The sequence below is a fragment of the Phoenix dactylifera genome, chromosome 2, assembly GCF_009389715.1.
Source record: "Phoenix dactylifera cultivar Barhee BC4 chromosome 2, palm_55x_up_171113_PBpolish2nd_filt_p, whole genome shotgun sequence".
NCBI lineage: Eukaryota > Viridiplantae > Streptophyta > Magnoliopsida > Arecales > Arecaceae > Phoenix > Phoenix dactylifera.
Window position 1 is genome coordinate 26,727,298 of NC_052393.1, and position 22,448 is coordinate 26,749,745.

At 35.8% G+C, this 22,448-nt stretch overlaps 2 protein-coding genes across 19 annotated transcripts; one reads left to right on the forward strand and one right to left on the reverse strand.

Annotated features, from left to right (window-relative positions):
• Positions 1-771: 771 nt before the first annotated feature.
• On the reverse strand, positions 772-9,589 carry LOC103714517 (urea-proton symporter DUR3). The gene is made up of 9 exons (XM_008801787.4): positions 9,206-9,589; positions 6,359-6,466; positions 6,182-6,277; positions 6,010-6,092; positions 5,701-5,921; positions 4,524-4,786; positions 3,835-4,073; positions 1,694-2,343; positions 772-1,313 (listed from the first exon to the last, which is right to left on the reverse strand). The coding sequence occupies exons 1-9, from the start codon at positions 9,392-9,394 to the stop codon at positions 1,000-1,002; spliced, it is 2,163 nt and encodes a 720-aa protein (XP_008800009.1). The 5' UTR covers positions 9,395-9,589; the 3' UTR covers positions 772-999.
• A 4,368-nt stretch (positions 9,590-13,957) lies between these two features.
• Positions 13,958-21,485, forward strand: LOC103714518. 18 transcript variants are annotated; one of them, XR_605231.4, is made up of 7 exons: positions 13,958-14,280; positions 14,390-14,431; positions 14,805-14,975; positions 18,484-18,760; positions 20,224-20,287; positions 20,960-21,049; positions 21,136-21,485. XR_605231.4 is itself a non-coding variant. In XM_008801790.4 (5 exons), exons 1-5 carry the CDS (start codon positions 14,056-14,058, stop codon positions 20,965-20,967), a joined length of 510 nt encoding a protein of 169 aa, XP_008800012.1. In that variant the 5' UTR covers positions 13,958-14,055; the 3' UTR covers positions 20,968-21,485. The 18 variants fall into 18 exon arrangements, 5 of the variants coding, with proteins under 5 accessions (XP_008800012.1, XP_026663244.1, XP_026663245.1 ...); XR_605230.4 differs by having other exon boundaries at positions 20,960-21,485; XR_605232.4 differs by lacking the exon at positions 20,224-20,287.
• Positions 21,486-22,448: the final 963 nt, after the last annotated feature.

Here is a 22,448-nt window from a genome sequence, read left to right on the forward strand (position 1 = left end):
TATATACAAGTTGAGCCCCCCAGATATAGTAGAATACAACAATAAAATCTCATGATGGAAAAGATACTAGGGATCGGATATAGTATAATACAATAACAAAATCCTCTGATTTGATACAAATATTAATTTTGAATATGATAATCAGATTCCATAATTTTTGGAGATTGATTTGAGATATTATACCAAAATTGTACATACAATATGTGGCAGCAGTGATATCATACCAAGATTGTGTATGCAATATGTCGCAGCTTGTGATATCCAATATCGTACATACTATAATAGGCGATATTGTGTATAATTCTAAGCTGTAATAATAATAATCTATGCGTTCTTACAGTAGGTTCCGAGGAGTCAACATGAAAAGTCAACTATCAAAAGCTAAAAATGGATGTATCGAATCCCACCACATACATAATATAAGTCCAATGCTAGCTAGTTTTAGCTCCAACTGCAAATGAATATGACCTCCTCATAACCCAAGCACACCCAACCAGAAGTTAGGTGATTCCATTCGACTCAAAAAAATTCAAATTGGCATGATTCAATTGCTAGGATGTGCAAAGGTTGGCCTAGATCGGATCTGATCTACACACTCACATTTACACCTGCAAGCAAGCAGGGATGGGATCGACGAGCAAATCTCCCAACCCAACCAGCCAACCTATTTGCAGTCAAGCCCCACCAAACAATCTAGTCTAGTGCTAGAACAGAATTGTACCTGGAATCCATAGTGTACATGGTCTATGTACAAATTATGCAATGAATAAGTAACAGCACAAAGTAAACACTGACTAAATATAACAACAAAGTTAGAGCTAGAAGTTTTATATAGCTAGAACTAGAAGTCACCAGGGTAGTTCACATTTATACACCATAGATAGGAACTAGTAAAAGCAATTCACACTTTTGGAATTCAGCACTGCTATATGTAGCAGATCAACTTCTGCAACACAAGCAAGCACAAGCATAAACTTCAAAATAACTTCAAGTGGCAGCTTATAGTTCTACCATCACACTTGTTGGAACACTGGAGCCAGTTTCATCCCATGCTTCAAGTTTCTTTGCCTTCTCCTTCTCCAGCAGGTAAGCTCGCTCAGCCTCAGGCATCGCGACCATTATAGCACGCAGTCTGAAATTCATCTCCTCTACCTTTTCCATGAGCATGTCATTTGTGAACATTCCGATGCAGACATTCTTGATTGTTTGCCAGCTTTCTGTTACCGGTAAGATGATGATCACGGCGGAGGCGATAGTACCCCATGCTATTGTAATGACTGCCCAAAATGTGAAGTAGCCCAAACTGAATTTTCCTGTACAAGGAGAGAATATTATTAACACAAACAAGATATTGTGACCCATCTAAGTTACCTATTACATCGATGGATATCCTTTATTTTCCACTTTACATCAAATACATGTTTCTTAAGTTCTGATTTTCCTAGCAGGGTTCATAGACAAGAAACTTAGATAGAATGATCTGAACAGGGAGTTAATACATATTAAATTGATGCGTTGAAGAAAATTGGAAGACTATTTTTCTGAGAATTCCTCCAGATTACAGTATTATTGTGGTAACCAATTTTTGACAAAGTGGTCTTTATAGTGAATAATTATGCCAAGATGGTTCCTTTAATATAATGAAAACTTTAGGATTTATCAGCGTCAGAAGAGCCAAGTAACTGAATTTTACCAGCAGGAAGTGAAAGTACTGGCCACAGTATCACAATAACAGCGGTAAAAGCCACACCCCACTTGATAATCCAAGCCTTTGCCCTCAACAGTTTTTCTTCCTTAAATTCTTCATCTAGCAAGTGGCTCTTTACCTTCTCGACCGTTGTGATTTGCTTAGTGGTTTCCCAGTTATAATTTTGGGGCCACAGAAAACTACATACTGCATGAACAAATCCTCCTGTCGATATAGATACTAGGTTTCCAGCAAGCATGGGGGCATTCCGACCGGTAGTATCAAGATTAACATGGTCATATTCTATGCTTGTTACAGCTAACCATGTTATTATTCCCAGGATGCAGCCAGTAATTGTTCCAAGAATAGCACCAAATGCATTTGCCTTTCTCCACAGAAGCATGAAAGCTATGGGAAGGACTGCTGAGCCTATTATTACTCCCATGGCGAGATACATCCAACCAAGAGAAACTCCAGCCTTGTTCAAGATTACAGCTAAAACACCCATTAAACATCCAAAGCCAAGGACAACTCCCCTGGATACTTTGAGAATCTGCTTGCCAGTGGCATCTGGATTTATATAGGTCCGGTAGATATCATACGTGCACAAAGAAGAGACCGCAATTAGTTCAGCAGAGCCAGCAGAAGTCACAGCCCTGCAATGAACAATTAACATCAAAGTCAGTGGTGCATAAATATTTTTAATTACCTAAAACACTCTGCAGTAAGGATGCCACTTTACCTCCTACTTTTCCTTTTAATTAATTCCTCAGAAATTCCATGAGATATTGTGGCATAAGTCTTGTAGTTACACCCTTGGTTATTTTTACCTCTTACGTTGATTTAGTTGCAATTTCCATCATTTTCATTGGACGAATTCACAACAAATTTTGTGTGGATTTTTATAATGTGGTGGGGCTAATATCTCCTGTATGGAACAAGCAATTACTGCAGCACAAAGTGAGCTGTCCAACCAATTGAGTTGGACATAGTAGGCCGTTTTAGCTTCCTCCAGTGCAACTTATTTTGGACGATTAGAATCCCTTTTGGAGGTTAACCCCAATCCATACATCTTTCTTTTTAAATTTTTTTAAGCTATCCTCGTTCTGATGTACTATGAATTACCAACAAGATCAACCAGAATACTTAGATTGACTCCATATCTTGCCAGCAATCTATGCTCTTTTTTTTTGATAGGCCATGAGGCACATCAAGCAGGAGGTAAACTTTCCTTGTTACTAGTAATTAAGATTCTGACGTTGAAATGACAACTACCTTTTGTTGCCATAGACATTTTAAGGATATAAACATTCTGATGAAGTTATTCATTATCTGGGAGTTTGCACTACCAGTTCAGTGATTATGTAGGAAGGCTAATACTTATGAACAAGATAAAGAGTTGACACTTAAGTTGGTAAAATGTAATGTTTTTATTTTCGTTGAGACATGGAGTCGGGTGAAACTGAACTGGGTACTACCTGTAATGGATCCGTTTCCATATCTGAATCCATTCAGGTACAAAAAGAATTTTTAGCATCCATATCCTTGTTCGTATGCATCAAAGCAAAGAGGATGTGGATATGAATACACAAATATTCTATCTGTACTCGAATCCAGTCAGCCCAATTTTGACTCATATAGAACTCATAAACTCCAAAGGGTAACGAGTATAAGTATTAATATGTGAGATTTTTATTTTGGTGGATTGCATCCTCTAAAGTAATCTATTTAACCCAAATCATATAACTTCGCAGATTTACTAGGATCCACTATAAGAGTCATATGACTAAGTGAATGCTGTTATCTCTTTCTTGTTCTTCGTACAATCTTTTGTTTGCTTTAGAAAAATAATAAAAGAAAGATGAGAAGCTTGGATACTTGATTTATCAAAACTGGAGTGTAATAGTAACCTAATTACAAGGTCTATACCATCCGATTGATATCCACATTTATATCAGCATTGCTGATATTCAGTCTGTGTTTATATCTGTTTAAGCAAATACAGATTCAAAGTTCAGCATCCGATGAATATCTTTATCTGCATTCATATTCAACAAATAACTAAGGATATGGATAATGGATACACTGATATCATATAATTCAAAGGTGAAAAGCATTCTAAACAAAAGTTATAAAAGGCAACTTACATAAACAGCATGGTGAGAAGCAGGACAGATCCTCCTTTTCCCATCAAGGCTGTTGCTGTAGCTGGAGGAACAAGGCCTTTGCCAGCCTCAGTTGCAGTTAATGGAAGATCAAGAGCAAGTGCACCCAGACCTAATGATGTTGCCAAAGAGAACGGTACTGCAAACCAGACAAGCCCACCCAACAAGTATCCCTTGTGGGTTGATGATGGCCTCGCAGCTATGGCGCTAACCCAATATCCCTGCACAATGACAAATAAATGTCAGATTTTCATATTCTATCGTATAAAATATTATTCCAATCCCAACAAACCACATATCTCAAACCATCAAGTCATCGACAATCTTAAAAATTTAAAACAGAACAATGACCGGTCTTTTTCATCAATATTTGGTATCTATGGAGCCCAATCCAACATGAGGCTCCAGCAGAAGATTAAGCAAGATTTTGTGATTCGCTGGCAAACCCTCAAACTAGTTGTGATAATAGTCTGATAATAAAATAAAACTATAAAAATGAAGAAATTTTTGGTGTAAAAGGGAACAAAAATTTAAAAATAGTAGAATAATAACATGGATAAGAGAACAAAATGCCAAAAAACCAAAGGCTGTCATGAATGAAAATGTAATAAAAAGAGTTGTGGTGAATATGTAACTGTACTGAATAGAAAAACAATACAATAACAACTTACATTGTCCACAAAGACAGTGCCAAAGTTTCCAATGATGTTAATGATTCCGAAAACAAGGCCACCTGAACTCAACATGGTCAAGTAGGAACCCTTGTAATTCCCACTTACAGGTCCACAGGCTTGACCTTCATGTGAAATGGGATCTCGGCATATTCTTGATTTGCTGGCCACCTCCAAGAGATGATTGTACATAACTTTTGGGCTACCAAGTTCACTACTCGTTGTATAAACCAAGTAAACAAATATCACCAGAACAATATGCACTGCACAAGATATGAGATCGAATGTTAGGGTGCCTGAAATATCAGAAATGCAGCATGACATGCCCAATATTCTTGTTATACACAAAGAAATTATAGAATCAAAGAAGTTCCTCAAAATAAAGTATTCTTACAAATATATAGCCCTACAAATTCCCAACAACTGTTGTTCTCAGGTCTTAGGTTCTTAGAGTTAAGAAGCACAAAGGAGTCGCACTCAATTTTCTAAGATCATTAAGGCCTTTCATCCTAACCTAGCATAACAATGTTTCAGGCATTTCATCTACTTCTTTTTCAAAATAGGAATCCATCCGTTTCTCAGTTGTTCATTTACTAACAGCAAGAATGATTTTCTTTAAGATCAAATGTCGTAATACTTTTAAGAGAACATAATATCAAAATTTGTTCTGTTCTGAATATGCTGAACCTAAATCATGATACAGAATTACAAATCATTGCAAGCATCTCATTCTTCCCACTGCCATATCTACATCCCTCCTAGTCTCATCTTTGAAATTTTGGTTATTTTAACTCATCATTCCACCTACCCAATCAGTCAAGATTGTTCATTCAAGTAGACTAATCTTATTAAAGTGCATAAAGGATGATGATGCTAAGATCTTATTGCCAGATTTTATTAGGTTCTAATGACCAAAAATTTCTAGATATAGTCCATGTTATACTCTTCTTTTTCATCCATCAATGCAGTAGTTGTCATTGTAATGAGGTCAATGGGAACGCAAATCAGATTTTCACACTAAAAGAAAGCAGAGATGATCATAGTCATTTTACCCATGCAGTAAAAAAAAAAGCCAGCACTTGGAGCTAGTCACAGAATTAACTGCATTGAGCAAATAATGTCTACATCTATATTAACCTCAATTTACTTTTGATCTAATACATACATCATTACATACCTATTACTGAATGTATGTAACTTGCCAAGAAGGTGGCCTTCAAACCTCCAGCTAATGTATAGATTATCACACCAAGAGGGATCAGAAAGCTCGCAGCATAGATATTCACACCAGTAAGTGCATTTACAACTGCAGAGCCACCGAGCAGGAGCATTGCAGTCACTATGATATTTGTCATGAAGCAGAATATGAGAAACACAACATGGGCAGCAGTTCCCCATCTGTACCAAGATTAACTACACTTTCACCCCAAAGGACACTGTAAGCTTCTAAGTTCTAACCAGAGCAATTATATACATCATAACGTACCGCGCTCTTACAATCTCGCAAACAGTATGTGCTTGGGGTGCTTTTCTTTTGATTTCAATGGCCATGACGCCGAACAAAAGTACCTGCAGAATGGTATGTATCTTGTCTATGATGAGGCTTAAAAATGCCTTAACTACATGGGTCTAACATTTGAGAGAGCTATCAAACTGACCTGGATAGTTGCACCACTTGCATACCAGAAAGGACCGCTGACACCATACTCCCATGCAACATTGGAGCTTTGCAAGATTGTGGCAGCCCATGTCCACTTGAACACCAAGTTTCAGAAAAATCTATGAGGTACTTATCAAAGAAAGTCACATATAACAACAGAGGAATGGTTCATAACCTGTGACACGATCACACTGGCAATGAGACCAGTCTTAACATTTCTGCCGGCAGTGTTGAACCACTCGGATGTGTGACGGGCTCCAACATACCTCTTCTCTAGCCACACCTAGTAGTTTAAACAATACACAATGTGTCATGAAATCTTTGTAGATGTCTCATTGGAAAAAGTCTCCATTTCCCGTAGAATATTAACTTATGAAAAATATAATTCATGAACTTGGACCTTCCTTTTCGAACTTAGGCTGGGAATTAGGAAAATGGAAATATATTTTCAGTCATTTATTCTTTCTTTCTTTCTTTCTTTCTTTTCTTCTGTTTCTCTGTGTTCGAAAATATATTTTGGAACTTGAGGAGCGAGAGGCATGGATGCGAAGGAGGACAAACCGAAAGACACAAGGAGAGGAAAAGGGGAGGGAGGTTTCTCAGCTACACAGTTCTTGCTCCCCAGGAGGAGTAAATTGTTTGTGGAGTGAGCCGGATCTTAACAGGCACCGCATACACATACACGGCCAACTGATTCCCACCAAAAGGATTTAAATTTTCAACATTCTTTCTGGTAGGTTAGTCGGGTAAAAAAAGATCAGGATTTATTTTTAAGGCTCTCTGACATTCAGACTTCATAAGTCTCTTGGCATGGTTGCCATGGAACTTGTTTATCTATGCAATCAAACATCTTCCAGGGAAAAAGCTCAAACAATTCTGATTCATTTTGCTGAAAACAGGAAACTTCTTGATAAGTATATCAAAAACTATTAGGTCAGACATTCTTTTAGAAACATAGCAGAACAAAAGATAAATATACCTAGAAACACTCATCCTAGTCTTTCATAATTTCTGTGTTTAGGAATTGGAATGCTTCAACTTGTCTGCAAAAAGAAAGTTGTATAAATGCAAGAGCATTGGTTTGTAGCTGTGAAACAGACCAAAAAGCGTTGTTTCTTGCATGTATAGGGCGCATGTTAATACGGAAGCATAGCACAGTAGTGGTGTATGTTGGAAAGAGGGGCATGCCACAATCTGTAAATGTCATGTAGACAAGATAAGAACACAATCAGGCTATAAAGAGTCTGAGGCTCCTAAATATGTGATGTATGATGATGTATGAACTTTTTGTAAAGAATTATTTAAGTCTATGTAGTCTTTAAGAATTGTTGTATTTTTTTTTTTTAAAAAAAGCAGCGATGTTTGTGCTTGCCACACCTACTTTAAACTATCATTTTTCAAAGTTTTACTTCTATATCAAAACCAAGATTCAGTGTATTAATGTCATAGAAAGGTGACAAGGGTTGACTGTAAATATAAAAAGAATTAGGTCACATTAGGATCAAGTTGTTTGTCAACATGAAGACAATTTGATTTTCTCAACAGAAGGAGACTCATATTTTCTAAAGTAGCAAGCTAGGCACTCCAAATGGGAGGTTTTAAGTCAACTTCATCAATTATATTCCCTCCTCTTCCTATAAGGGAAAATAGGATTTCCGAGGTCAGGATATAAAATGCAGTTTATTTTAGTTTGACAAGAATATAGATGAATCTTGGAGGGATCTCCCTCTCATGCAAGCCTTCTTTATTTCCTCCGACCAACTCACAGAAGAGGACTTAAGCAATGGTGATCCTCATAAATCATAACAATGGTTGATGGGATGATATGCTGCTTGAGCAATGAGCTGAGGTTGGTTCATATGTCACTGAAGAAAACTACTTTCTAGAGAGTGGTGTAACTACTTTCTTACTAATCAAAACAAAAAAAATATTGCTGTTCACTTCATAAGCAGCACAGACAAACATCTAAGCCATGGCTTTGAATGCTGAAAATTGGTGAATAGACCTCAATAGATGAATTGAAGATTTCCACAATTCAATTAAATTCAATCAAAAATATGAAATGAATTTCAGTCTGTATTTTTCACGAGCACGTTGCGAGCATCTAAAGTGCGCTAAACACTACAGACATGCTTCTCCCCAAGTAGTGGGACATCATGCAAATGATACTCCTCAGTTTGATATATAGGTCTTCAGAACTTAAAGATGGATAACTAAACTGCCTGTCATACCATATTTACAAACTGAATCAGAAAAATACATTTCGAATCTTTCTCAAGGATAGGGATCTTACATTAATTATTTGATTGTGACCAAATTCATAGGACTCAATTGACATTGTGAATTCACTACACACTCTAACACAAGGACTTCTTGGGTGTAGGTTTGATTAAGTTACTCAAAAAACCTTTCATCCATGTCTACTCATGTCAAAAAATGGGGAAATACCATAGCACATAAATTGACAAAGCATGGAAGGTTTATTAAAGATTTACAAACTGACTGGATGATTCCTTTGATTTCATTGTTGACATATCATGAAAGGATGTCCTCTTGATTAATAAAATATCATCTTTCTATGAGGGGGCCTAAAAAAAAAGCGCATTGGAAATCCTACAGCTTAAAGTTACAGTGGATTCACCACTCTCCTATGTTAATAGGAAGCTCTCCATCTTTATGTGATCAAATATTATTAGACTTCAAAGTATATGAGCTAAAATTGTGGATATGCTAAAGGGTGCAAATGTGAGTCATATGCCACATTACCCAAATTCTAACCTATACAACACTCAATGATAAAGTGGAAATCTACTTCTTCTTTCTGGTGAAGCTCATGCACTCCCTCTTTAGAATCTCATGTTGCAAATAAAAAGAATGCTTTGACTGCCAACTGTTTTTGCTCTTTATGGGACATGGTGGGCTCCATGACCAAGAGGCAATAAAACAGGAGGATATTCCCCCAAAAAAACCTCCAAAGTCTAGCTCTTCATCAAATAATATGGAGGCGAACTGAGAGACATACCAAGAAAGAAGTGAAGACAGCAAAGAAGGCTCCAAAACCTAAGATGATGGAGTAGCCAACGCCTTGATTGAGGACTGCTTGTCCTTCAAAGAAGCTGCTTTGCCTCATGCACTGTCCATCGCTTGACAAAGAGTAGTACTTCGCCGAGTACCCGAAGGGAGGACAAACAGGAGAAGAAGAAGAAGCCATGGGAGGTATGATCTCCTTCCCTCCTCCTCCAATTAATTCCACTTGCAAGTTGGAAGACGGAAGCTGTGAGAGGAAATAGATGTTGGTGCTATGTATATGCTTACACACACAAGTCTTGGGGTGCAGCAAAGCTGGAAGTCAAGGACTTTGAAAGTATCCAAGGGTGGGGCTTCTGTGTTTGGTGGCATTGATTCCACAGCCGCTTTGTTGAAATATATGGAGATGGCGATTGGAGGGCTTGGAATCTTGTGTGGGTGAAATGGGAATTGCCAGGGAGTACAGATTAAGTGTAATCTATCTTATTTTGGTATGCTCCGGCCTGCTTTGTCATAGCATGGAATGAACTTATGGTAAGCGTGTCTGCAGCCTGCGATGGGTAAATGCTTGAGGCATACATCAGTTACCAGTATCTATCCGAATATACTTAGAAATTTGACCATCCAATTAATAGATATAGATATGGGTAGATAACCATCCAATCCATATCTCTATTCTATTTGTAATTGTATTTAATTTTATATAGCATTAATAAATTTTTAAACAAAATAAATGGCCATGCTATGAGCTTAATTTATCTTTCATTTAGTAATTCTTTTTGATTCTATGGCCATAAAATTACATTATTTGATTTATATCTGCATTTGTATCCACACTTTTCGTATCCGATTTATATTCATATCCATTTAAAACAAATATGGATTTGAATTTTTAAATTAATATTTGTATCCATATTTGATAGTGTCTGATGAGGTATAAGTGGAATCTAAATTGACAATCTACTCCAAAGAATATCTTGTAGCAGTGTGTCGACGTTCATCAGGTTGTCAAGCATTGTTTGTTTTAATGAGTAAGAGGTACACTTTTTGAACTTTTTTATTGATGAAATTGTAGGGGGGTGTGTGAACTTGAAAGGAGATGCAGGGGAGCCTTCAAGTGAGAAGACTTACTGGATCTTGATAGAGTTTTATTAAAAGCTTAATTTGTTGATTGGATGCAGGGAAACAAAACATGAGTTACTCTAGTGGTTGAATGTCTAGGTCTGATGTGGCATTGTTATGAGTGCTGGATGCTGCTAATAGCGACAATGAGTATCAGACTTGCTTCATGGAGGAGTAAACTCTTCAGCTTTAGAGGCAGACTTACATTAATTAACTCTATTTTGGCCTCCTTACCTTCCTGTTTTATGTTGGCTTTTAAGCTTCCTCACTGGGTAGCGAACAGCTAAGGAGAGCTTTTCTTGTGGAAAGGAAAGTATCAGCAGTTTCCATTGCCTTGTAAATTGGAACAATGTTTTTATGGACAAGAAAGGAGGAGGTCTGAGCATCAAGAACATCAATGATCTGAACCTTTTCTTGCTAGCTGAGTGAGTTTGGAAACTATTAAAGAGGCACCTTGGAGTCATCTAATGAAGAATGCTTACTATAGAAGAAGAAGGTTTGGTATCAGAGTAAGAAAGACACTAGTGAAGGTATCACCTATGTGAAGGGATATCAGTTTTGATTTGAAGGCCTTTTGGAATTGCACCTCCTTCAAGTTGGGCAGTGGAGATAACATCAAATTTTGGGAAGACACATGATTAGGTCCTTCTCCTCTTGCCTCCCTCTTTGAAGAATTGAACAAAAAAACTGCAAAGAACAATGCATCAGTTGCCTCTTTATGGAACTGGAAAATACAGAAGTGGTGTACCAAATTTTTCAGCCCTTTGACTAGACTCGAGCATCTTCAATACAATAACTTTGTACAAATGTTGGAGCCAATCAGACCTTCCAGAGTAGTGGATGTGCCGATGTGGAAGCTCTTCAGCAATGGTAATTTCTCGGTAAGCTTCTTCTACAAATTCATCAATAGAGGAGGGATTCTATGACCATTTTATAAAACTATTTGGAAGGCAGCTACACCAGAAAAAAATCAAGATGTTTATGTTGTTGGTGTTGAAAAATAAACTTAACACAGATGAGATGCTGAAACCATTAATCATCTCTTGGTTAAATGTTCCTTTGCAAAAATCTTGTGATTTAACTTGAAAACTCAACTCAAGATAAGAGGCTGGCTAAGAGATATCTGAGACTTAAGGACAGGGGACCAACTTGCACTGGCAATTTGTTGGCACATTTGGCTCGAATGAAACTCCAGTATTTTTCTTGAATAAAGCTCTTCCATGAACACTTTTATACAGAAGGCCCTCCAAACATTCTTCAGCTAGGGAAACATCTATGAAGGGAGATTCTTGGAGAACCACCAATCCCTTCTAACTCTGCTTAGCCCTTTAATACTGAGGCAACTTCTTAGAGATTGACTCTGTTCTGGTATTCTATTTTTCCTGTTTGTTTGATTAGACAGATTATGGATTCTCTTTATTTTGTTGTGAGCTCTTTAGCAGGAGGCTGAGCCTATTTGTAACTGTAATCTTGTAATAGCAGGATGTGGCATTGTTATGGTTTGAGTTGGGAGCTGGAATTTTCTTTGGTGATGATACATTGAAATGATTATTTTGGATAAGGGTTTGAAATTTTTCTGAGAGATAATGCAAGATGTTCACTTCCTACTATAAGGGCATCCTGTGAAATCAGAATTCGTATATTGAACCACTTTCAAAAGATCAAATTGACTATGTATAAAAATGTAGTCTTGGATTTCTTGAAGATACCATAAAGACTTTTTCGTAGCTTTCTAGTGATCTAAGCCTAGGTCACTCTAAAATTTCGCTCATAAGCAGTGTCTGGTCTAGTGCAAACTTGAGCATATATTATTCTAAGAGGGATAAAGATATCATTGCACGTGTTCCCTTTCAAACTCCTTTCTCCGAGACAATAATTTAATTAGTTAACCCCCCTTGGTAATAGGGATAATTGGGTTTGCAAATTTCCATATTGCATGTCTCTAGCATATTTACAATAGAGGTTTTTCTTGAGACAACCGAATGACATAAGAGGCTTTATCAATATCCTTCATATCAAAAATGATAGGAGAAATTGCTTATCCCAAATTACTACTGGCATATAGGACGTCATCAACTTAAAAATACAAATAAACTCCCACTAACCTTAAAGTATATAAAATGATCAATTATATTCTCTAAGAAACCAGGTGAAGTAATTGCATTGTTGAACGTCAGTTATAGTCAATATATTTGTTTGTTTAACCTGCTATAATCTTCACCATCTTTGTTTGACATTGTGACTTTGATCTTTTTATTAAGTTTTATTTCTGTTGATGCCTTGAAAATTTTAAAGACTCCAAGTGCCTTTGCTTTATCAAGCAGTAAGTAGATATAGCCATATCGTGAATAGTCATCTATAAAGGAATAAAATACTTCTAAATAGTCATACATGATGTACTTTAATAAAATCACTGCTCTCGATTTTTCATGTTTTAGATTAATATTTTATTAAATATATATATATATTTTAATTAGTTGCTGAATAAAAAGGAAATTTGGTACTTTTTAAAAAAATTAGTTTCAGTTGATCAAGAGATAAACATGTAATGTTGTCTTGGTGGTCAAGATACATTAAAGCAAACAAGAGGTTATGGATTGCAGGGGCTGGTTCGCTGATTTTCCGGTCCTACCATTTGTTCAAGTTTTCATCATAATTTTATCAATTTTAATTTATAAATAGGAATATAATGAGAGATAAAAAAAATCTAATTAAAAATTTATATTAGGAGATGATGTATTTGACATTTAGACAATAGAATCTACACAGATTGACACCTTTCCATTTTTTTGACATTCAAAACATTAATCAAATGGAGATGATTACTAAGGTCCAAAATTATTGAAATGATCAAACAGGATAGCTCTTTGATATTCTAGTATATAACATTATTATTTTATTTATTTTCTTCATTTTGTAGCATTATATTTTCTCTTGTAGTTGTACAGGAGGGATGTCACTACTTAGATTTGAAGCTATTACCTTATGAAATTGGAGAAAGTTTGAAAACTTATTTTGGTAATTCAACAGGATTGGACTGAATTTTCTACTGGATTCATAGATTGGGCTAGCTATTTAAGCATGACTCATATCAACTCAACACCTCTCAACCTAAATTTTATAAAAAGAAGAAAAAGACCTTCATCAGTCTTTTTTTTTTTTCTTTTTCTGTTGCAATTCTTTAGGCTCATAGATTGGAATTTAGGCTAGGACTTAGACGACTCTTAGAAGATGCGGCTGGGCAGGCCAATGGACTTGATTCCTGCAGGATATTTTTGTAGAAATATCGAAATAGATTCTTAATATTTGCTTCTTTTTTAGTTAGTCGATTTATAAGTTTTCAGTTGCCCAAAAGAAAAGATAAAACTTTTAAATTTTCCTCCTTCATTAGAAAATCAAAAATCATCTTCATAGCTATTACATTGATATGTAAAGATTAGGATTAAAGGCTTGATTAGGAGAAAAATCCTGGATTATGATTGCTACCATAACTTAATCCAAATCCCAAATGAAGCTGATATTGGAATAAAATCAACATAAAAACTTACCATAACTAAGTTTTGGATGATAAACAAGGTTTTGAACACGCCATTCAGAGCCTATAAAATTTGGAGATGATAGCTGGAGAGAGGTAAAAAGTTCACAAAAAAAAAAACCTTGTTTTTAACCTTCTCTCTTCTAAAGCGACGTGGATGAAGCCACCGCCCCTCTTCCCTCTCCGAGATGTCGAACGTCGCCACTCTTCTCTACCCTTGCGCCAAAACCCTAGCCTCTACTAACCAAAGGCTCCCATCTTTCGCTTCCCCGAGGCCGAGAACCCATGCTCCCGGGAGAATTTCCACCTTTCATCGGCTACTCCCTTCCATCCGACACCGTTGGATCACCCTTCGGTGCTCCTCCGACCAAGCCGCGGGGGAACAGTTTGGCACCGAGAATCAAAACGCCCAGGTTCTTCATTCTTCTTTATAATTTTCTTCTTGCTATTTAAGTAACGATTTTGAAAGATTTGGGCGCTTAGTTTAGTGTCTAAGTTTTGGTTCTTTCTGTCCAAATCTAGGATAAATCGAACTCGAGCAATAACTTTTGGACGAAGTGGATGGTAAGCTTTTATGTAAAGTTCTTTTTTTTTTTCTTCTCATTTTCCAAAGTTCAGATTAAAAAATATAATTTTGAAGATGGATATTGAATGCTCTTCCTATTGTTTTAGGTCGTGATTTTCTTGCCATGTACTTTGATATGTATTTATAAGGATTATTCGATTTTTTTTAGATTTAGTAGTTCATGCATATGAAAAGGAAAGCAATGCTTTCTTATAACAGTGGATAAAAAGATGGACTTCTTTTTTTCTTCTGTAAGAATAACCCGTCAATTTTGATTTTTTTGAATAGCTATTTACCATCCATAGTCTTTAATTTTGTACTTATAAAGATGTTTGTAGTATTTTGGATTTACTATTTTATGCATATGATCAGATGTATACAGGAGAAATGAGATCAAGAGTGGCGAAGCTGGGGCTCGCAGCTGTTCTAGCTTATGGTCTCTTTGATGGAGTGACCTACACGACCTTCTTTATTCTTGCCTTTCTTGGTTATGAGAAAAGTACTGGGAAGAACCCAGCAGCCAATCTCCAGGCCCTCTTAGGGGTAGGCTAATTTATTACTCATACTCGTTTTTTATTTTGAATTGTTCTATAACTTGCATTGGTTGTTAATTCACGGATGTAGACTAAATAGATGTGTTGCAAACTTACATCATATGTTACGACATCGATAATTTTGATAATTTATGGTCAAGAAATATGGATGCATTATTGATTGGAGTCCTCAACCTGTCTTCCATATTTAGCTTGGGTGTTGTTTTTCATGTGTTTCGATGCTGAGGCAGCTGTATAACTTTTGAGATGTCTCCTCGTAATATTAACGTTAATCATGCAATATGATTTTCATAATTGCCATTTTATAAGTATGCAGAAGTCACTTCCTTCTGTCATAGTTATCAACTTTCAATTTAGCAACCGCACTCATTAGAAACCCTTCTTGACTTTGATATATTTTAAGATTTCTATAGATGTCTTAGAAATTTTGATTTTTGAGGTGCCACCACATGGGAGCATCTTTTATAATTTTAAGCACATCTATTTAATGATATTTGACCTGGTTTTATCACATGGTTTTTACCTATTTTGCTCCTGTGAGATTACCATATTTGCATGATGACCTGATTGGCTTAATCTACTAGTTTATTCCATTAAAGGCTAGTTATTTCTTAATGACCTAAATGAGTGAATGCTTGTAGGAGCTTTGCTCTATAAATATGCTTATCTCTTTGGAATTTTCAATTAAAGATCTTAGCCTTCTTTTCTCTAAAACTCACTAATAATCTCTTCAAGCTGAATTCTGGGTGACTATTGCAGTATTGTTCGGGTTTGAGTTCCACCTATTGCATCCACAATTTATGGAAGGATCAATGTAGCATGAGAGAAAGACGTCAAGCAAATTGTACTCTTTTTATTTTTTTGGTGGTTATTGGGGTGGGGTGGGTTGGGGGGGGGGGGGGGGGTGGGGAATCTTTCTCTGAAAACAGCACCGGGGTGGGGTGGGGAATCTTTCTCTGAAAACAGCACCTTAGGGCCTGCCTCAATCGATAGGTTTTGTCCTCTCTCTATTTACTACTATTCTTGCTAGCCACTTTTTTTTCCTCATTCATCTTTCATTTTATAGCAACATCAAGGGCATCTATTATGTCCTTGGCAACCATTTAGTTTGTAACATTATTTTCATAAAACTTTTTTAGGGACCTTTCATATGCATTAGCTGAAGTGCTCGATCCATTAGCACTTATGAAAGGCTAATTATGAACACTGTTCATCTATGCAGCACAAATCTTATAATCAAGTTCTTTCTTGAAATGCTACTTTAGAAAATAAGTTCACTAAAACTTTCCACTTTTCTAGTGGAATTCTATACTTTTAAAGCTTCATAGCCACTTTAAGAACATTTAAAGTATAAATTTTATATTATTTTAGTACTTGTGCTTTGTTGCTTAAGTCCATTAACATGCAGGCCTTGCTTTTTTCCATGTGTCTTATTTCTTCTCTAAAGTTTCTTGTCTTTATAAGAATCTTGTTGTTTTCAAGCTAGTCCTTTGCATAAATATTTGTGCAAGAAATTTTGCCTGCCAGGTTTGACAACCTTGTTTCTTTTGTTCATATATATGACTTCTTTTAAGCACGATCTTTCCAATACATGCATATGGACCTCGACTATTTATTACCTTTAAACACTAAAACATGTAAAATTTACCTACACTCCAATATGTATCAAAGTTTTAGTGAGAAATCTGATTTGAATGTTAAACTTTATATATAATTTGATGGGAGTGAAATTGTATGTGAATACAAGTTGAAAATATGGTGTTCTTTCATTTTCTAATTTTTATTTAGAAGGCTTTATGCTTAAAGAAAGTCCTTATTTAAAATTCTATTTTTAGTGTTAAAAGCGAGGAGTTTGTATGTGGTTGGAGGCATACTGAATACTAAGTGAGAGCTTTGTTCGTATATAACCATTTATGGGGCAGACAGACAAGAAGTATGGTATAAAGGCAGTGCATTTCAGGTTATATAACAGAGTAAACGTATGACTTATAGTGAGGAATGCAAGTTTTATTTTCACCAATGCAATAACATAAATATCTTGTATGCTGCTATTGTCTTAGCAGGTCCAATATAATGTTATCATTTTCTAAATGTAAATACATTTTCTAGTTGATGTTGTATTTCCCATATCCAACTGTTTGGTACTCCAAAATTATTTAATATTTCCAGATCTTGTAAGATTTATTTTGTCATATCTTGCTTATTCATGATTAGCTATCCTATATAATCTTATTTAATTTACTAAATTACGTCTAATATACAACTTCATCTGATTTGAATCCAACCACATTTGTATGCAATGGATTGTAGAGAGGCGTGATGTCCAAAATTATAACTGATGTCTTCAGCAAATTCCCAAAATTTTCGGCTATTAGATTCATTTATAAGACCTTACAAACTTGTACGGCCCATCTAGAGATAAAACAAGTGATGCCTTCTCCAAATTCACAAAATTTTCCACCGTTGAAGGCATTTATAAACGCTTTTTTCTATGGAAGGCATTTATAAGACTTTACAAACTTATATGTCCCATAAAGAGATAAATTTCAATGTGGGGATATAGTCAACTTTGTTGAATCAATTCAAGGTTGCTAAATGTCAAGAAAATCTGGTTACCTTCCCTCCTGGATGGATTTGATTCAATGAATAAGCACAAGAAGTTGGCATGATATCACAGCTCAAATTATATTGACATTCCCATCATGATTTAAGGTGATTTAGTCACTTTCACAAAAAAAAGGAGGTTATGTACTTGATGTATTACAAAGCAGATGAGATATAAGAGGGTTTGGCCTTCAAGATCATTGATTCTGCATTGACAAGATTCAGATGTGGGAAATCAACGAGAAATCCCTTTTCCTTTGTTGTGAATACTAGCAAAACAATTTTCAGCATAACATTCACCAAATTGTGACAAGAACCTGTTTTCTTATGCAAAATATTTGATCTTTTTTGTTTCATGGAGCATAGTATAACTATTAGCAAAGAATCTGTAAAACACTCCCTGATCTCTCATTAAGCAAAACCAGTCAATGAGCATGAAGATCTTAATCCGGCTTCAGAGCAATCATTACCCTTTTCTTCCTTTTTTTCCCTTTATTTTAAAAGGAAAGGTGAAAATCCACTTTGTTTCTATTAAGAAACAAAAAACAGCCTGCAGTATAAGCTCGGATTGTGCAGTTTAAATCTGCAAGCTGAGAGAGACCAGGCACCTAAAGAATAAAGAAGGACCACCCCAATAAACAACTAAATCATCGCCAAGCAACAGCATGGAAGTTCATACATCAAGAACATAGTTCTCTGTCTTAGTCTGTCTGATCCACATGCACCCATTCGAAGTGAAGTCTCAATCCCTAATCTGTTGGACACTATTGTATGATATAAATGCTTACTTTGGTTTCAACTGTCCTTCAGTTTGGCTACTAAAAGATGGTTATTACCTCTACAATACTTGTTTTGGGTTATTGACTCTTTTGATAGTTTGTACAATTTAATAGATAGTGATCATAATGTGGACTGGAAACAATGTTACAAGACCATTTCGAGTTGCTGGGGCAGCTGCATTGGCACCAGTCATTGATAAAGGATTAAAGAGGATACAGAAGTACTTTAATTTTCCGAGTCAAATCTATGCCTTTTCCCTTGTGGTGGGCATTGTAGCTGCAACCTGCCTCATGGTTGTTGGTCTGCTGATACTCTCAAAATGGGGAAAATAGACAACTAAGACACTACGCATCAAAAGAGCACCGAGAGACTGCTAATGCTGAAATCCAGGTGCAGTTCCTACCTATTCTCGCAACAGAAATCACATGTTTGGGCAAGAAGTGTGTACATCTTTTTTAAATCATCCCCTTTATTACACTGCAGTAATTGTATCCTTATGATGCTATGTTTAGACCAACTGCTAGGTGATATATAAGCCAACATAATGCAACTGGATATCAAATTTTATATTTGCAAAATTAGGGCATCAGTCATGCTTCACCCTGGACGATGAAACAATTCAGTGAAATTGTTGTGTTCATTGATATTTAGGTGACCCACAAAGTTATAAACAGCATACCATCTCTTACAAGTTTGCTTTCCTATAAGTATTATATGCTTGCAGCTTCAAAGACAAAAAAATATTAAAAATCCTGGGTGAAAATATATTGCATTCTGTGACTGCTAAACCTGTTGTGAATTAGTAATATTCTGCATCAGCTGACCTCAAGTTAAACTTTTCAAGGACCTTAGATGGTTGATCATGGAGAAGATACTTAAAGGAAAAGAAGGAAAAAAAAATCTATTGAATTTATCACTTAGGAGAACCAGCAAAAAAAGCACACTGAGGTAGTTGAAGTAAGTCGATCCAGTTTTTAGTCTGGATGGTAGCATGTCTGAGTTGAAAAAGTTAACAGCTGTTTTAGAAAGAAGGGAGAAGGCTGCAATTTTGACGAACTTTCAGTTTTGGAGAACACTTTCATAGGCAATCAAACATTTGATAAGGGACTTAATTACAATCTGCTCTACATATCTTTCAAGCAGATGGCTTTTTTAAATCATTACTTCCACTGTTATGAAGGCTAAGGTATTGCACTGCTGCTTCCATCAGTATGCATTGTAAGAAACCAGACTTATTACAAGGTACTGTTACTTTCAAGACTGAATTGAGGAGCAAAATGGTGGATTTATATATTTCTTGTCAGTTGTAAACATATCTGTAACCATCATTACTATTATGTATTTGTAGATATAGATGTCTCATTTGAAACTTGTGCTCGATAATACCAGAGAGCATGTGACAGCCTTTTGTATGCAGGCATTCATTAGGCTATATTGTCCAAGTTGGACTGAGGTATTTTTATCTTGCCATCATATGAATTTAGTCAATTTATCTCTAAACAACACTTCTAAGAGATTGTATTAAGGCTTGAACTTTTGTCTCTCCTAATGCCTGAATTTTGATAATACGCTAACTCATTATTTAAAATTGAACATTTATGAATATATAATGCATGATTTCCTTCACCATCCAAGAGATGCATAATGATTCTTTATGCAAGAAACTGCTTCCAGTCATCCAATAAATGAAGTTGCTTTATATGAAAGGTCAATCCAATCTTTTCCTAGTTAACCATAAATTGCTTCTTTGAATAACTCCAAAATCTTTACCCCTCTGAGCTAGATCTGCAATATAAGGTTGACATATTGTTGAGTATTTCTTCTGAATATGTTATTTTCTGTTTTCTTGGCAGATCATCCTTAATTCTTATGGTTACATTGGGGCACATATTCCTAATTTTAACATCTCTCTACAGGGTAAAATTTGAATCCTCAGCCTCCTAAGGAAAGGATTCCCTTATTTGTCTTTTTGCTTGATATTGTAAATATATAGTAATTTTCAGTCTATTCCTTTTAAAGATGAATTTAGAACATCATATTCAAATTAAGCCTTCTGTTTATATCTTATTCAGAAATTTTTGTAGAACTTAATTATGACTTCATATCTCAAATGAAACCAATGTGAAATCTTGTTCTAACTACGACTCTCAAAAATAAACAACCCAAGAATATCGGATCCAATTTCATGGAGTCGAGATATCATAAATAAGAAAGAGATCCATTTTGTTGGCTTTGGAGTTAGAAATATTCTTATGGTGAATAAAATGCCTTAAAATCTTAACACTAACTTATTTGGAGAAAAATAGTTTACCACAAGTAAAAGAAACCTCATAAATATATGGTTTCTTTTTTATTCGGTAAACAAAGATTACTTAAATATCTAAGGGCATTTGGGACTAGGAAATTTTAAGTTATGATACGATATTGTTGATCTAGCCATCGGTTCTTCCAAGCTGAAATATTTTGGGAACTTACAGAAACAAAGTATCTTATTTGGGATTTGAAGGGTCAAACTATAGTTTGCCCAGTATACAGTAATATGCCCCTTACTCAGAGATAGAAATTCTGATCATCAATGAGGCCTTGCAGATCTGTAATGCTTAAATTTCCGGGGAGCTCGCCAAATGACATGCTGGTCACCATAGGATTCTCAGGCCCACCCTCTGTTCTTGGTTGCAAGTCAGTAGCATATGCTTGATTATACATGGCTGCTTGGTTATACATGGCTGCTTGGTTACTTGATGTGTGGATGCTTGGCATGCCAGATGGATTTGCAGGAAAGCTCCAAGTAGATGCCGTTGGAACAGGACCCATGGTTATATTGGGAACAGGTACAGGGCTTGGGGCCATATCTAAAATGGCTGCCTGAGTGGCGCTGTTATGCCAAAAATAGAATAAAGGAGATTTTTAGCTTTCTCAGGAATAGACTATCCACAATTTATGAATACTATGTATATCTTCTAACAAAATTTATGAAGTTGTATAAGTATGTGAACCGGCTGTAGTCATTAACATCCTTAAAAGCATGTGTTCTTGCTTCATATAATAGAAACAACTTGTAGAATTATTTACCTGAAGTGAAGGTGGCATAAATATCCAAGTTTGCTTCATTGCATCTAATCTGCTTTAATTGTCTATAAGTTCTTTCCATGGTTCAAGAAGTCAAATTTCAGTTTAATCAAAGACTTCCCCTAAAGGAGAGGAGAGGAGGGGGGGGGGGGGGGGGCGCTTTTGTTGCAAGGCTCATGAATTTAATGGTCTACAGGGATCTGGTAAGGCTAGCTTGGAAGAGTAGTGTGTTACAGTGTATGGTGATTGATGGATGTGATTATGTCATGAACTAGGGGTGTAACTGTTTCAAAGAGAGATTAAAAAAATAAGCAGATTATACTATTACAGTTTCTGCAGGAATCTTAATAATGCAACATTATTTCTGCCATTTACTTAGGTTGTGCTTTTGAATCATGGGGTAATGTATTTAACAAAACTAACAGGTAATATTGGTAAGGTTCAGAGATAGTTACTCTACCAAAACATTTGAACCAGGCAATCCCTGCTAATAGGTAGAGTAGTTACCCCATAAGTATGTAACCAAACTAGCCGATAGGGTAAGGCTTAGAGATAGTTACTCTACCAAAACATTTAAACCAGACAATCCCTGCTAATAGGTAGAATAGTTACCTCAAATCTGTTTTCATATTTAGTTAGATTCCTTATCATGATGGATATCAAATGAAATGTTTGATGCTTTATTTTCCAAATTGTTTTTTGAACTTATTTCATGGTCTATAATTTGTATGGTAAAGTTATTGCTTAAACATATCTTACATGAAATTTAGAACTTCTGTTCGGGAGACAATGCCTAGAATAGGATTTTTGACAGAATTTTCTTACCCATTCATGTAATTCGTTGCATTGAGGTAAGCATTGTTCATTGCTGGGATTCCATAAACTCCATGATGGCTACTAGATAATCCACTTCCAATTGGATCCAAATAAGGCTGCCCAGCTATAGGCATTGAGTTGTTCTGTGGGAGAGGAAACCCCATGCCAAAATGATTAGCTGCATTCTGAAACA